Source organism: Microtus ochrogaster, unplaced genomic scaffold (genome assembly GCF_000317375.1).
Source record: "Microtus ochrogaster isolate Prairie Vole_2 unplaced genomic scaffold, MicOch1.0 UNK66, whole genome shotgun sequence".
NCBI lineage: Eukaryota > Metazoa > Chordata > Mammalia > Rodentia > Cricetidae > Microtus > Microtus ochrogaster.
In genome coordinates, this window is record NW_004949164.1 from 502,631 (window position 1) to 519,423 (window position 16,793).

The 16,793-nt window shown below is 38.9% G+C and overlaps 1 protein-coding gene across 5 annotated transcripts in view; it reads left to right on the forward strand.

The window, feature by feature from the left end:
* The window catches only part of Elmo1 (engulfment and cell motility 1), a 532,260-nt gene that overhangs the window by 177,022 nt on the left and 338,445 nt on the right, over window positions 1–16,793 (forward strand). For all 5 annotated transcript variants that reach the window (XM_026777428.1, XM_005369890.2, XM_026777430.1 and 2 more), the window contains one exon: window positions 13,685–13,784. In XM_026777428.1, coding sequence (XP_026633229.1) covers window positions 13,685–13,784 — 100 coding nt within the window. The remainder of the gene's footprint in view (window positions 1–13,684; window positions 13,785–16,793) is intronic.

A 16,793-nucleotide genomic window follows, 5' to 3' on the forward strand; every position in this document is an offset into this window, starting at 1 on the left:
GAGTATTTAGGTAAAGCAATAGAAACCGTCTTTTGTGATATATCTTGAGTATGCCACCTTAGTTTTTAAACTCATTACTTTTAACCTACATTTAAATCTACCACACACGGTCAGAATAATGAGGGTCATTTCTGTGGTTCAGAGGTTAAAATCAGATAGATGGCAGAGTGAGGATAAAAACTTACCTTCAGCCTCCTAAATTTGCTAAGTTAGTGGAATTGGGATTCTTAGCCAATACATTTTCTTTAAAAATTGCCAGCTAAGATGAAAGGAGACAGAGACAGAGACTCACATTGGAGCACCAGACAGAAATCTCAAGGTCCAAATCAGGAGCAGAAGGAGAGAGAGCACGAGCAAGGAACTCAGGACCGGGAGGGGTGCACCCACACACTGAGACAATGGGGATGTTCTACTGGAACTCACCAAGGCCAGCTGGTCTGGGTCTGGAAAAGCCTGGGATAAAACTGGACTCTCTGAACATAGCGGACAATGAGGACTACTGAGAACTCAAGAACAATGGCAATGGGTTTCTGACCCTACTGCACACACTGGCTTTGTGGGAGCCTAGGCAGTTTGGATGCTCAACTTGCTAGACCTGGATGGAGGTGGGGGTTCCTTGGACTTCCCACAGGGCAGGGAACCCTGATTGCTTTTCGGGCTGAGGAGGGGGGAGGGACTTAATTGGGGGAGGGGGAGGGAAATGGGAGGCTGTGGCGGGGAAGAGACAGAAATCTTTAATAAATAAATAAATTAAAAAAATTGCCAGCTAATTTTAACTTTTGTGTTTTTGAACCACTGAACAATGTAATGGTGTTCCTTTGTCTTTATGGACAAAAGTCTCTAACTATAACCCCGGTTCTGCTATGACAGAGTAGTGTAATCAGACTAGCACAGGTGATGGAAAAATATCTATATTAAGTGTTATAATCAAAGCATCTAGAAACTCCTGTTTAATGATACTAAAGGAAAAATATAGAAGGAATCAGTCCTTGAGGGAACAAATGGGATTCAGTGAGATTTGTGTGTTTTTAGTTTGTTGCAGAATGCATGCTGGGCCCAGGAGATGAGGTAGCCGAGAGCCTCAGGGTTAACCAGTTACTAGTTTGGGGACAACAGGCTTCTAGAATATGGAGGAGACTCCACGGGGTGAGGGAAAGCTCAGATTTTGAGATATTTCATCTTTATATGACTTATTTAGGAATCTATCACACATTACGGCAGTGTAAATGCATGTATGTAGACTTCCAGAGAGCCTGGTTTAAAAAAGCTGAGTCCTGACTGAAAACAAAGGATTGTTCAGAGATGTGAGCTGTCTGTCACTGCAGAATGTATTTGAGCTAACCTACTAGAACAAAAGTCCGAGTTATGAAGACTGACAATCTTATTCAGTATCTAGTCTATCATTAATTACTATATAGAAGAAAAACATTAAGGGTGAGCCATATTTAAGAGGGGGAGAAAAGAATCCTTAGTAGAAAACTGAACCCAATAAGACCAGGTATTGATATTGGCAGGTGAAAATTCTAGAACTTTTTTTCTAATAGTAATAATAGTAGTCGTAGTAGTAGTTGGTGGTGTTGGTGGTGTTTGTGTGTGTGTGTGTGTGTGTGTGTGTGTGTGTGGTTGTGTGATAGAGGCAAGGAACAGGGGATAAAGGAAGGCAATGGTGGTATAAATTTGAACAAAAGTCAAGTGAAAGACATTGGAAAATGTCATAATGAAACTCATTGCTTTTGTACTCTAACAGAAGTTAAAATATGCTTTGAAAAATAAAATACAGAATAATAAATGAACTGTTGTGAAGTCTTTTTTTTTATGCTGTGGAGATCCTTGAACTTTATTTTTTTTTAATTTATTTATTAAAGATTTCCGTCTCTTCCCCGCCACAGCCTCCCATTTCCCCCCTCCCCCAATCAAGTCCCCCTCCCTCCTCAGACTGAAGAGCAATCAGGGTTCACTGCCCTGTGGGAAGTCCAAGGAACCCCCACCTCCATCCAGGTCTAGTAAGTTGAGCATCCAAACTGCCTAGGCTCTTACAAACATGTGCAACCACTTTGGAAAGCAGTGAAGTCTTAACAGAGAAATAGAAAGCATGAAATGCAAGCTGATACCATTTATAAAGCTGAAATAGTAAAGGGCTGGAGAGATGACTCAATGATTAATTAATGACTGGCTGCTTTTCTAGAGGATCTGGGATCAATTCCCAGCACTTACATGGCAGCTCACAACAGTCTGTAACTCCAGTTGCTGGGGATCCTATGCCTTCTTCTGGTTTTCATGATCACTGCATACAACTACTACATAGACATCCATGCAGGTGAACAATTATATACATACAATAAAAATTTTGATTAATCGCAAACAAGTTTTAAAGTCGTTTGAAAAAAACCCTAAAAAATGAAATAGTTAAAATAAAAAATTCGCTGTATGAGATCTGAAGGTGGCAGAAAATGTGACCTAGCTTTGCAATATATATAATTATTCAGGCTGAAAAATAAAAACCTGCATAGTAAATACTTGACTTATGAAGTCACAAAAATGACTTAAAGTATACTTAATTAGAGCCTGAAAGGGTTCTCAAGAGGAGAAAGAAGTATGGGACATAAAAATATTTGTAGATAATTACAGAAAAAAATTAAAATTAATGGAGATATATAAATTTATAGAGTTAGTAAACTCGTGAAACCCATAAAAGATGGATACAAAGGAAATTACACCTGGGAACATAATAACTTCTGAAATCCAAGTTAAAATTTAAACCTTTAGGTCAGCCTTGGAACTTACTACATTGCAGTAATAAAAATAAGAGCAAAGGGGTTCTTACTAGAAATAATGAAGACCAGAAGGCAGCATGTTAAGAAAAAAAATTTTTTTGAAAAAATTCTGCTATCGCCAGAATTTTGCGATTGATATAATCTTCTCTGGAAATGGAGGTGAATGGAATAATCTTTTAGTTTCTAGAGGGGAGATACTAACCCAAATGCATTATATGAAATTGTCAAAGAACTAACTAAAAATAGAGCTTCTTGTCAGCATACAGTCATTGTATGAGATAAAAAGCAAGTTCTTCAAACTGAAGAGGCTTGGCAGAAGATAGAAATTTGGCTCTGTGGGAAAGTATGGAGACCACTGGAAACTGTTAAGTGCACAACTATATGAAGATAAAATAAAATTTACATTCTTGTTTGAAAACATGTAACTTTGTAAATTGAAGTTAAAATACTCTTTTATTGTGGGATTTGTGGCCTATCATAGATTTAAAATATATGACATTAGGAGTAATAGCACAAGAAATGGGGACATAGAAAAGTATACTCCAACAAGCTTCCTTTTGTATAATCTTCCCTGGAAGTAAACCTTAGTGTGTTAATTGTTCATTTCGCAATCTATAAAATCACAAGAGTTTTGTAGCTGAAAACCCAATGGAAAAAAATTTAAATTGAGCTACTAAACAATATTTGTTTAACTTAAAAGCAAGGTGAGAAAAGAGAAACAGCACAAATTATAGCTAGGACAGATAGAAGCCAATTACAAATATATTTTAATCTTAATACAGTAAATGTAAGTGGACTTTATTTACAAGGCTAGGGTTGTCAGAACAAATCAAAAAAAAGATGACCCCAGATATAGAGTGTTTATAAAATATAAGAGGGGAACATACAATTTTAAAAGTTAAAATGGAAAATACTTATCATACACATGCTGATACACTGAATAATTTTATTAATATCAGGCAAAATAAGAAAGGTAATATGTTGTCAGTGAAAAAAGTTATAACTAATAGTAAAAATAAATCATCACAAAACATAAAAATCAAATATATATGAATCTAATATATTTTGCAAGATTCCTGAAACAAAAAAATGATAAAAGTAAATAAACCTAACCTCCTAATTGAGGCTTTTAATTTGATTGTCTCCTAATGGATAGGAAAACAAGGTAAAATCAGTAACATAAAGATGCTGTAATTGATATTACTGAATGTTGTTCGTGGAGTGTAATGCTAATCAACAGAAGAATACAAATCCAAGTATATGTGAAATGTTCATCATGAATGAATCTCAAAAATTTTGAAATAGTTGGAATTTTATAGATTATATTTTTTATCCCAAGGACATTTACCAGAAATGATTAACAAATAGCTAAAAGTGCAGATGATTAGAAATTAGAAAACATGCTTATTTATCTAAGAGTTGAGCACAATAACTTTATCAAAAGTGCAAAACAATTTTAAGTGATGGTACCAAACTTTGTGTGTATGGGTGAAGTCAGTGCTTAGCAGGAAGTGTGCACTTTTAAATGCTTATACTGAAAAATATTAAGAAAATCAGGGATAACACAAGGTAGGAGGGTTTGTTGGGAAAGTATGGGAAGTCAGGATAGAGGAGGGATTATGGGTAGGAACAGGTAGCACTAAAGGCCTTTCAAAAGCCACTTGAAAACTGACAAAAGCTTCATAAAATAAATACATATATGAAAGGCACTTAAATGGAGTCATCGTATAATGGGAGTGGTGTTGGGATGATGGTCTAACTAGACTTCTTATGCCTCCAAATAAAACCACCAGTAATAGGAATGGGTTATAATTTTCTGAGTTATTGACCAGTGGGGCCCCATAGACACTTCCAAACACCACAGACTATCTACAAGACTTTTCGTTAACTCTCTGTAACTTTATCTGTAAGGCCCTATTGCTGAAGACAACACTTTCTTATATCATTAAATATGAAAAAATCGATCCGGTGCCCCACTAGAAGCTTTACCCTTACTGACTAGTGTTCATGGTGCTAGGAGTTATTTTGCATGCTACTAGAGGAGAAAAGCAACCATGCAGCTACAAACGCTGAAACCTACAACAGCTATGTGCCTGCAAGATACACTGGTGCTATAGTGGCACAGATGTTATGGGTGTAACCAACCACTTCTTAAAATTAGATTCAAGGCCCACTCCATGAGTTAGAACCCGTATCTGGCACTGCTAAAGCAGCCAAGAACCTAAGACTAAAGTCTGGCTTAGGGGAAAACTCATTATTCTGCTACAGCAGTGGTTCTTCTCAGCCTTCCTAATACTATGACTATTTAATAGGGATCCGTGGTTGGTGACCTTCAACCATAAGATTATTTTTGTTGCTACTTCATAACCCTAATTTTGCTATTGTTATGAATTATAATGTAAATATCTATGTTTTGGCAGTCTCTGTGAAAGGATTATTCAGCCCCAAAGGGGTCATGAACCACAAGTTGAAAATCACTTTGCTGGACTAGAAAGATGCCTCAGCGGCTAAGAGCACAGGGTGTTCTTTCAGAGGAAATGAAAAAGAAAATGCATGAAATTTATGCCCTGGCAATGCTGAAGCATGAATATATGGCGATTCTGTTGATCTTTTCCATATTAGGTTTCATAGTCTAAGTTGATGAGGATGACTGACCAGGTCTTTTCCTCAAGAGGGTGCCAGATCTCATTACAGATGGTTGTGAGCCACCATGTGGTTGCTAGGAATTGAACTCCGAATCTTTGGAAGAGCATATGGTGCTCTTAATGTTGATCCATTTCTTCAGCTACTCTGGTTCTTCCTGAATTCACTTCCCAGCAACCACAAAGTCCTGTTTCTAACCAAGAAGTTATTTACAATTGAATTGATGCCTTCTGTAAAAGGGAAAGTCAGTGGAATGTAACTGGTCCTGCCCATGGCCAGGAGTAGTGGGCCAATAGAAATGAACACCGTGTATTTTTTTGGGGTGTGTGTGTGTGATACTGGTGGTGTTTGTCTTACTGGGTTTTGTTCGTTTGTATTTTGATTTTTGGTTTTGTTTTGCTTTTGAGGACCTGTGATAAGTTGAGGGAGAGTAAAGAATATGATCAAAATATAGTGTATAAAAGAAATTTAAAAGACAAATCAGGCATATAAACTTATACTTGGGTGAGTAGGGGACATTTGAACGTATTAAATAGAGAATAAAAATAGCAATTGATGAAAAAAGAAAGAGACAAATCATAAAGAAATTTTAAGAAAATAATTATTTGAAGATTTCTGAGAGTAAGGTCGTCACAGAGGTGAGCAGTAGGAAGAGCAGAGAGTGTATCATTGCAGAGTGCTGATTTTAACAGCAAGATGAAGGCACACTGGGAATGTTTCTCTGCTAGCAAATTTTAAGTTTTAGATAACATGCACGAAGTCCTTATGAAATAGAAATCACTGTGTATACCTACTGTGGAAACACACAGCTTTGATCTCCTTTGAAGAATCACTTGCCTCTCAGTCATGAGGAGTTCAGTACTGGACAGCTTTCGGCTAAAGCACATTCTAGATCTATGCCAGCTTTAGGTCAAGGCTGTTATCTCCCAGCAGCCTCTAGTCATTGAGCGTGGGGAAAGTACTAGGACCTATTTTTCTGCACATGGTGGGACTCTTCCAACAGCTGCAGTTTATTCTGAAGCTTCTTATTACTCACCTGTTCTAGAGTTTGCCATCAGTTTGATAGGTCTTTATCTTCTTCCTCCTCTCTCAGGCATCTAATCTACATTCGTTCTGCAAACTTACCATACCCAATCCTACCTTCTGCTTTATAGTTTTCTTTACCTGTGTGCAAGTGTCTGCATGAGTATGGGGTCTGCATCTCACATGTGTGTACATGCATGTGGGGTCCAGAGGGAGACCTTGATTGCTATTCCCAGAAAGGATGTCCACTTCCTTCAAAACAAAGTCTCTCACTGGCCTGAAACTCAGTAAGTATGCTAGAATATCTGTCTGGTGCATGCAGCCCAGGGACCCTCCTGTTTCTGCTTCCCTAGCTCTGAGGTGTCACGTGCCACCCCCATAGCTAACATTTTACGCATGTAGCTGGAGCATCGTGCCCAGGTCCTTTTGCTTTCAAGATCAGCATTTTGCTGACTGATCCACTTAGGTAACAGATGTTACCTAGTTTTCTAATAATCCCCTCAGTCTCCTAACTCTATCCCAGCCTCTGCTTCTTAGAAAAGCAAAACCTATATATTAAAACTGGCTCCTGATAAATAATAGCTGTATGATTTATGTACATGAACATGTAGTTCATGTTTCCTTAGGTGGTTAAGATCATTATTTAAAAAAAAAAACCTTGCTGGTGTGAAAAAATAATTACATAAGTAAATTACATCATACCTTTGTGGAAGAATTACCAAATGGATAACAAATAGAGAGGAACGGTGTGCAGCAACTTTATGTGGCATGTATCATTCCACAAATACCTACATTTGACTATGACAATACAGGAATTAAAATTTATGAACCAGGATAGGCAGTGGTGGTGCATACCTTTAAACTCTGAACTCAGGAGTCAGAGGCAGGTGGATCTCTGTGAGTTCAAGGTCAGCCTGGTCTACAAAGTGACGTCCAGGACAGCCAGGGCTACACAGAGAAACCTTGTCTCAAAACAAACAAACAAACAAAAAACAAACAAAAATTATAGACCAGTCTTCCAGTGAAAAGAGGTACAGAAGACCTCAGCAAGGTATTAACAGAGAACCAAGCATTGCATAAAAGACTAATGTATCTTGACGGATGCCAGTCCTAAGTCAAGAATGTTATCCCCCAGCAACCTTTCACACGTGGAGGGAACATAGTTCATTCCTATTTTCAGTTTGATTTAATTGAAAACTACCTAGACAATAAAAAACTATATTATTCTCTCTCTCTGTCTCTGTGTTTTGTGTGCATGCATGCATGTTTGAATATGTGTATGTAAATAATATCATTTCCAAAAAGAATTACTAGTGGGGGTGGGAGGGACACTATTCCAAGAGACTGAGAACCCAATGAAATAGAAAGGAAACTGCTAGTGTAGTTATACATTTTCTTCACCCCCCCTTTTCTGCGTGCACGCACACACACACACACACACACACACACACGCATGCACGCACGCACTCACCTTTTTTCTTTGCCATCCTGAGGTAAACAACCTCTGATGATGGCTGACATGGGTAGAACTATGAGCCGGTGTAATGCTCTCCTCCTTCAGATTGCTTTATCGTATATTTACCAAAGAGTCTAACATCCTGACCCATGTGACTTATGCAAGAAACAGCTTAACATTTGAAAATCAGTGTTCAGCTTTTAACAAACACATGAGCGATCAGATAAAGTAATTATTTTATAGAGAACAAGACCATAAACCCAATCTTCATTCATGTTAGAAGCTCTCAGGAACTACATCAACTTGATAAAAAAAAAAAAAATCTATTATAAAAAAAATCAAACTAATGGCGGAAAGTCTAATGTTTTCTTATCTTCACAATTAGCAAGAAGACAAATATGTTTTCTTCCTGTACTTCCACTTGGCAGAGTTCTGTATGAGTTGTTACTCTTTGTGAAAAGCCAAGAAAGAAGTTAAAAGACATAGTATCAGAAAGGCATGAGATTATCTCCATGTATAGCAGACCCAATTATGTAGAAAATTCTAGCAAAGCTACAGAGAGCCTGGCAGGTGTGGTAATGACATCCACCAAGGTCTTGAGATATAATAGACCTGTATAAAATATTGTGTTCTTTCTTGTTTACAGTAAACAAATAGGAATGACATTATAGTTTCCATTCATAGAGTATAAAATGAGAAAAGGGAAAATTCTTATGAATAAATTCAACCCAAATGGGCAGTATGTGTTCACTGAAAAATGAAAGCATTGCTAAGTGCCATTAAAGACTTAAATCAAAGGAAAAAGACCATTTTATGGATTAACAAACAATACTGAAGATACTAATTCTCTACAAATTCTAGTTTAATGCTATATAAATCACTGAAAAAAAATGAGGGCCTGTGAGATGTCTTACTGGGTAAGGGAACTTTTTTTCAGTCCCTGAAACTGATGGTGAAAGCAGAGAACTAGCTCCTGCAAGTTGTCCTTTGACCTCTGTCATGCTTTGACCTCTGCATGTGTGCTATGAAGTGTGCATGCATCCGCACATGTACACACGCACACACATACACGCACACACCACACTCAACCACACCAAAAAATAAAATTCCCTCAAAGTACATATATAATAAATAAAAAAATGTTAAAAATTAAAAACAAAACAAATGAGAAAATTCTAAAATTTTATTTGAAACATGTAATGGCTAGAATAGCCAAAATAGTCAATATTAAAATCAGAGGCTTGCATAAGGTGTCCATAAGATTCACTGTAAGGCTGGTTATCAGGACAGTATGATATTGACATAAGGAAGACAGGCAGGTAGGCCAATAGAAATATAACCAATTTAAAAGTTCAGGAAAGAAGTCATGAGCGTGCCTACTGATACAAATGAAATTGATTCTGGAGCATAAGTAGACTGTCAGTTTAGGGATTTAGGTATCTACAACTTCCAATGTAGATAAATGTTACCCATATTTGATAGAAAGTACGTGGAAGCCTAAACAGGGAACTCTAGCCCGTGACAATTAAGGCTCTATTTGCAACTGTTCATGAATAGATTTAAAAGTTTTCCTTATGTTCATCATTTCTCATGTCCGTTATTGGGCACACTATCCTAAGAAAACATTTGGAAGGCCTTAACTTTTACAAAATTAGCAGCTTAAGTTTACGCGTTTGTTTTTAGATTGGCTGTGTTTTGCTGGAATGAAGGTTTCATCTACAAGTTGATGAGAAACATTTATTTGAATCATTCCAGCACACATGGTTTGTCAGCTGGGAGAGTGGCTGTCGACTAGCAAGTGCAGTTTGTGGCAGTCACTACTGCAAAATTTTTAGCCTAACGCGCACGCACACGCACACACATACACACACTAAAATATGTTCTGGAATGTACCATGTGGTTTCTTTCTATTTGTCATTCTTTTAAGGCTTGATCTTCCACTCAGCATTGATTTCAAAAGTAGAACCTGGGCTTTCATTTTTTTTTTTCTGTGGAGTCTGAGTCAGTCCCGCAGGAGTGGAAGTAAATATTGAAATCAGCATTCAATAAAAGCTGCTATCTCCACTTCATTCAAAGAAACTCTTTTGATTTAAAATAGAATAAAAATTTAGCATGGTATCTTTTCCTTGCAGCTGAAGTTTTGTAGTTTAATTGTGAACAAGTCTTTATGGAAACATACTATGTCACTTAGCAATTAGCCATAATGACTTCTATGTTATTTTTGAAATATATGTATAACCATATGCTATAATGTGTATTGCGTGCACGTGTGTTGTATATTGTACCAAATAGCACACATAATACACTACTATGTTAACATTGAATGCATTAGGAGGACATTGTGTGATTCTTTCTATCAGTCAGTCATCTAGCTATTGCTTTAGTGAATGGGCCAATTCTGAACCAAGAGCATCGTGATAGTCACATAATGAGATACATACAGCCTTTCTGTTCTTGTCGGTCATCAGCGTTGATGATGACTGACAAGTTCAGAGCTTCCTATCTGCTGCCTGGGAATTTCTGCTCTTTCTCCTTAATAGCTATTCAGATTGAAGTCTTAGACAGCCCAGTTTGGAGATTCAGAAACCAGCACACTTCTCTCCATCCATCTTCCTTTCCTGGGACTTGAAGCCTGTTAGAGGAACCTGTAGAGCTCTTGAACATTCTAAGGGAGAATGGTTACCTCCCTAAGGCCGTTTGGAATGAGATTACAGCTGGGGAGCTGAGTCATTTTGCCTGTAGATCTTTTTAGAAGGAATATATATGGTTTTCCTGTTGTTTTTAAAGGACCTAATGAAGACAAATGTTGAACCTAAGGCCATGGATACTCCCAGGCTCAGGTAGCTGACGGGAAAGGAAGGGTTGAGCCAGCAGTGCATGCTTTCCTGAGCTATTCTTGTTCTTTGGTTGATTCTTCTATTGAAGTCACTAAGTCAGACATTTTGGTGCCGAGCAGAGGCTAGGATGGATCCTTCTATGAGGGATGTGGCAGACCCTTTTAGTGTCCGTGAACCTTTAGCACATGGTATAAGCCACTGCCAGATTGTTCTACGCCTTGTAATCAAATAAACAAAATAGCCAGTATTACTTCTGAACAATACATACATTATAATGTTTTCCCAGCAATACAGATACCTACCCAGTGTAGTAATAAAATAAATATTACTAATTGAATTTGTTACCTGCTTTTTATATCCTGAAACATTTTTCTCTTTTAGGGGCCTATAATGGATTTTTCTCATAACTTATTGTATTTAGGGATACTTCTACAGTTTTATTTAACCTCCCTTGGTTCTTTTCTCTCTCTCTTTTTTTTTAAAGCCTGTTTTCTACTCATTATAGTTTTTTGCTCTTTCCAATAATGCATTTTCTGTATGGAGTTTTTTTGAGGCACGATCCTCTGATGCCACCTAGGGGCACCTGGGAGATCGGGGATCCTTGTGCTGTTCCTGCTTCTAAGAACAGGCTATATTTTACACAGTGGGGCGTGTAGTGTGTGAAACCCTGAGCTTCAGTTGTTTCTCAGAATACTTCCTTTATGTGGTGGCATTAGCCATCCCTCATCTGCTGTTCACTGTTCTCTGTACCGTTTGAAGGGCAGGCACATTAGCTGGCTTCTCTTTTCTAAATCACTTCTGGGGTCCGGACCGCTCTATCATCATAAGGACTCCCTCCTCACTTGCTTTTAATAAGTGAAGAAACTGAAGCCAGGATGGTGAGATCACTTGCTATATAGAACTGGAGGCCCAACCTTTACCACATGACTAGAGGCCACCTAACTGTTTCTTTTTAGTGAGTCTCTTCCTCTTTATTGTCCTGTGAGAGTCACTGCCATTTTGGTGGGTTCCTTTCAGCACGGTGGCTTCCAAGACGAAAGCTGCTTTTTAAAGCTGGACCGAGCAGAATGGCAGCAGGGAGGGGTGTGGAGATGAGGCTGTAGATGAGCCGTGAACCTCTCTCTCTTTTTTTTTTTTTTACTGTATTCGTTGAAAATAGGGAACTTCAACCTAATTCTGTTATGGGACTTTGAAATGGAGAACTAATATGATGTGTTATTCTGTAAATGTGAAGTCTGAACAACCAACTAAAACCGAGTGTGGAAATTCACATTACTATACAATGTAGTAGAGAAGTCACGTGTGGCATTCTGTGATGGTTTCTTTGGTGAGGTAGCTCATTGTGGCAGGAACACGGAATTGAGCACGAACTCCTTCTTGTGCCAGAAAAAGCACGAGATCTGGGCTTCACTGCCCTCCCTCTTCAGGAGCGTAACCCCAGTGATGTAAAGACAGTTACATCTCTCCTGGTGACAAACTCAGCCCCATGTGCACAATAAAGCATAGGTCATGACAACATTAAAATGCTTTGTAGAGTACGTGTGACCTCTCCCATAAATATGGGTTCTGTAGATTGACAACATGTGATGTCTTCCACAAAGATGGGTTCTATAGATGGGCAGGCTCACAATAAGAGCCCAGGGGCCTCTTCAGTACTTATCTGTGAGCACAAGAACTTCCATGCCTCCCACATACAGACATTCCTTAAAACCCAAATGGCTAAAGATAAAATCCTAGCTAAGTTAAAACAAGTGAGTTTACTTATATGTGTATATACATGCAAGCATAGAGAGCAGTGATTCTCAATCTTCTTAATGCCTCGACCCTAGTGACCCCCGCCATTAAATTGTTTTGCTGCTACTTCATAAGTATAAATTTGCAACTGTTATAAATCCTAATGTAAATATCTGATATGTGACTCTAAAGGGGTTGAAAATCACTGGTATAGAGCACATGAATGCTATTTTGAGATTTCTTTTGACTTATTTGTATACATGGGTTTATGCTCATGTGTGGATAAGAGCCTGTGGAGGCAGAAGAGGGCTTTGGATTCCTCAGGAGCTGAAATTACACTACGGGTGGTTGTGAGTCACCCAACATGGGTGCTGGGAACTGAACTCTTGGCCCTCTTCAAGGGCGCCAGGAGTGCTTAACCCCTGAGCCATCTTTTCATTGCCTTTGAATTCTGTCTCAAGGGCTAGTGCTGCAGGGAGCCCACCAGAGATGGCCACACAGACACAGTTTGTAGCCAGCTGCCTACACTCGGGTATTTGGACCTATATGAAGCCCTGAACATTTAGACCAAGGGGTTTTAAAGGCAAAACCCATATCTCGTTATCTTGCTCAACATCTGTGGGGGGCGGGATTTGCACAAGCAAGCATTTTAAAAGAAGCTAAGATAAGCTGCTGGTAGGAGGGCTCTGTGCAAGAAAGCAGCAAGAATATAAGATAGAAGAAGAGTTGCATTGTCTTGGCCTGTCACATTAGTATTCTTAACATAATTGTTTTTAAGTTTTCTTCCTGATTCCTGTGGCCCATACATTTCCTCTTTTAATTCATCTGCCATTTGCTGAGAAGTCACTTAAGCTAACCTGAACACTTTTACCCTTCACAGTCGGTCAAGTGCTCTGTCTGCATCTTGTGGTTACATAGCAATTATCCAGCTTCCCCATGAAGTAAACAGAGTCTCAGAGCAGTCAAGTGAATTGTCCAATGTGACCCAGCTCTCCAAAGTGTGGCCCACATAAGGCAAACCTGTCCAGTCACTGACTCTGCTTGGTTGTTTTAGGTTTCTGCCCTTTCCCACAATGTGTATATGAGTATTTCCTGTTAGTGTCTGGCTTCTTATCCCTATGGTCTTTGATCATTTTACTTTCCTAAACCATCTCATGTCTACATCTTTCTTGGTGCTCATCTTAGGGTCAGTGACTCTGATGTCTCTTGTTTTGCAGCTTTGGAGACATGTTGTCCTTCACTTTGACAGCCTTTGTGGAGCTCATGGACCATGGCATCGTGTCATGGGATACATTCTCAGTGGCATTCATAAAGAAGGTAATGTAGTCTGTGCTTCCCTAAGCTCAACACTGTTCCTTTTCTCCGCATACACAATTCTCTGCATCGTGGGTGCTTTATAGTTGCTTCCTTTAGTTCTTTATGTCGAAAGATGGAATGATTTTGGTAGTATTATATATATGGGGAACAGGGCCCCCGAATGCTGTATGAAAATTGTATTTTGATCCCCACAGAGATCATAAATGGTAGCATGTGAGAACCTAGAGTTAAGGAGAAATCAAAGTTCTACTGTGTAGCTATAGATCTTAAGACCTAAGCATGTGACAGAGGTTGGGTTAACTGGGAATGTTATGGACTTCTCAGATCTTACAGTCCCCTTTCAGGGACACACCGCCTAATCCTTTCCAAGCAGTTCATCAACTGGGGACGAAGCATGCACATATAAAAGCCTATGGGGACCATTTTCATTCAGACCACCGTACTTGCTTGAAGGCTAATGTTACTGGTTTTTCCATTTGATGTTCTTCTTGGAAAACTACTTTAAATAAGGCAGGAAAGAAACTCTGGAACAGGGTGTTGTCAGTGGAAGCCCTGCAGATCCCATGTCTGCAGGACATTGCATGGTTATTTAAGGTAAGAGCTAATTGGAAGCTAAGGGGCTTATTGACATATTTCTAAATATTTCCTGTCATACATCTATGAACCCAGGTTAGAAAAGTTAAAGAGGATCACAGCATTGCCAGTTTGACTGAATTGCTAAAAAGAAGCTATTATAGATGATATAATCAAAAGCATATTCCTGTGTCAGAAAGCATTCAGCTGGTGGTGGCAGGAGCTGTAGGCAATATATTTTGAGACTAGAACATGAATTGCCATGCCTTGTCTTCCTAGAATAAGCTCTAGAGAAACACATCTACACATGAAGGAACTGGGTTTTCTAGAATTTTATACTTAATTTTTCTGAACAGTTTCTGAATTTTTAGTAGGCCTTGTTTCCCAATCCAAATGCCCTGTTCATCACGTGCCAGAGACCCTCTGGGGATGATGACACCGTTTGAGTAGAAGCTCCCGGAAGTCACGTCTGCTCAGTGGCATTAGCTGTCACGGTTCTCACTGTTGTTATGGGCACTGTTGTCATTGTCATAATCATTGTCTTCTTTCTGCTTCTCCTTCTCTTTATCCTCCTCTTCCTCCTCCTTCTCCTTTTGTGCAGCTAAACCTAGCTTCTCTTTATGAGGAGTGAGGACAGTGATTTGGAGGTCGGCAGGGTCATGGTGAAGGGGAATCTCCTCGGTGGCATGGGCCAGAGTTCTTTCTCCTTAGCTACATCTGTGGTGGTTTCCTATCTGACCCTGACTGCTGTGCTTCCCTCCCTGGTCTTCCTAGCAGACTTAAGGGATTCTTGCTTCTATATGAGCCACCTCCAAGCCAGAGAAGCATTTATTTTTAAAAGAAAATTTTAGAAGTTGAAAAATGGAAGAAAAGTTGAAGGAACATGATGAAACTTGATTTGAATATATTTTCAAGTAGACCGCTCCTTGTTAGGAGTAAGGAATAACAAAGTCTTGTTTTTTAAATGATGTGAGTTAAGTGTTCACAGGCAATGGAAGTAATTGAGTTTTCTAACTAGCCAGAGAAACATTTATTTTTTTTTAAATCTTTGAAGTTGAAAAACCGAAGTAACATGTGAAACTTGATTTAAATGTATTTTCAAGTAAAATCCTCCTTGTCAGGAGTCAGCAATAACAAAGCTTTGTTTCTTTAAATGATCTGAGTTAAGTGTTCAGAGACAATGGAAGTAATTGAGTTTTCTAACTAGTTATGATGATTTCAGTTCCCTTTAAATTAAATTTAAAATCACATTTAAACTAAGGATGCAAAAGCTAATTGTCTTGGCATTTTAAATCAAAACTGAAGTATTTTTAGCAGCAGCGTATTTCATAAATTCTTTTTCTAATTTCCATTGCATTGCTTCTTAGATAAGAGAATTTGTAAAACAGCAGAAAACTACTGACGTTGTAGAAAGTTAACCCCCTTTTATTCGTTAGTGGGGCCAAATTCAACATTGTGAGCACCTGGATTTGTGTGCGGGGACTTTTTCTAAATAGAGATATATCTCAATAAAACCTAGGTAAGAAACACACAAAGCTGCTTCTCCCTGTGGTTTCCAATGCCAAATTCACGCAACAGTTTGCAGAAACAGCTTTGACTTGCTAACCTCTGCCTCTTTTCCTGTGACTTTATCTTTGTCAGTGTGGCTCTGGGTTCTAGTTTGCAAACTGCTGCAGCAGATCTCATTTTACAAAGCTCAGATATGTCTCCATCCTGTACTGATGTGAATAATGTGGTTGCCTTGCAAAGACTTGGTACTTAGAGAAATAGTGGGCAACCATCAGAGAGGAAGGAAAGAATAGAACATTCCTTGCAGTTTCCTCCTAGCCACATAAAATATCAGTGTTTTGTCTTGGAGAGAAAACCTCATACAGAAGCTCCTAGGACCTGGCTCATCTTACAGATACTTTTCATGCTGATGCAGACATTCAAGCATCTTCTTCTTTGACCCAATGAGTTTTACCTTTTGGTACCTGGAGAGATTTTTGAGCCCCTGCAAATTTGACAGTGCAGCTTCCTTATAACTATGGATGGCTTTTTAAAGTTTGGATAGCATGCAAGACATTTGAAACCTAAAAAGTATTTTTGCTACCATTGGTTTACATTACTGTTGATGTCCCTTAGATTGTGTGTGTGTGGTGGGCTGGTGGGGTTGTACACTCTTGTGTGGGTGTACGTGCTTGTGTGTTGTGGTGAGGTCAGAAGTCATCTTTGAGTGTTGGTCCTCTGGAGCCATTTATCTCAGCCTTTTAGACAAAGACTTGAAGCTTACCAATTATGCCAGGCCAGCAAGCCTCAGGGATCCACCCGCTTCCCTCTCCCAGTGATAGATTACAGGCCCACACCATTACACTTGACTTTTCACATGGGTCCTGGAGATCAAACATAGGGCCTTATGCTTGTGAGACAAGCACTTTACCAACTGAGCTGTTGCTC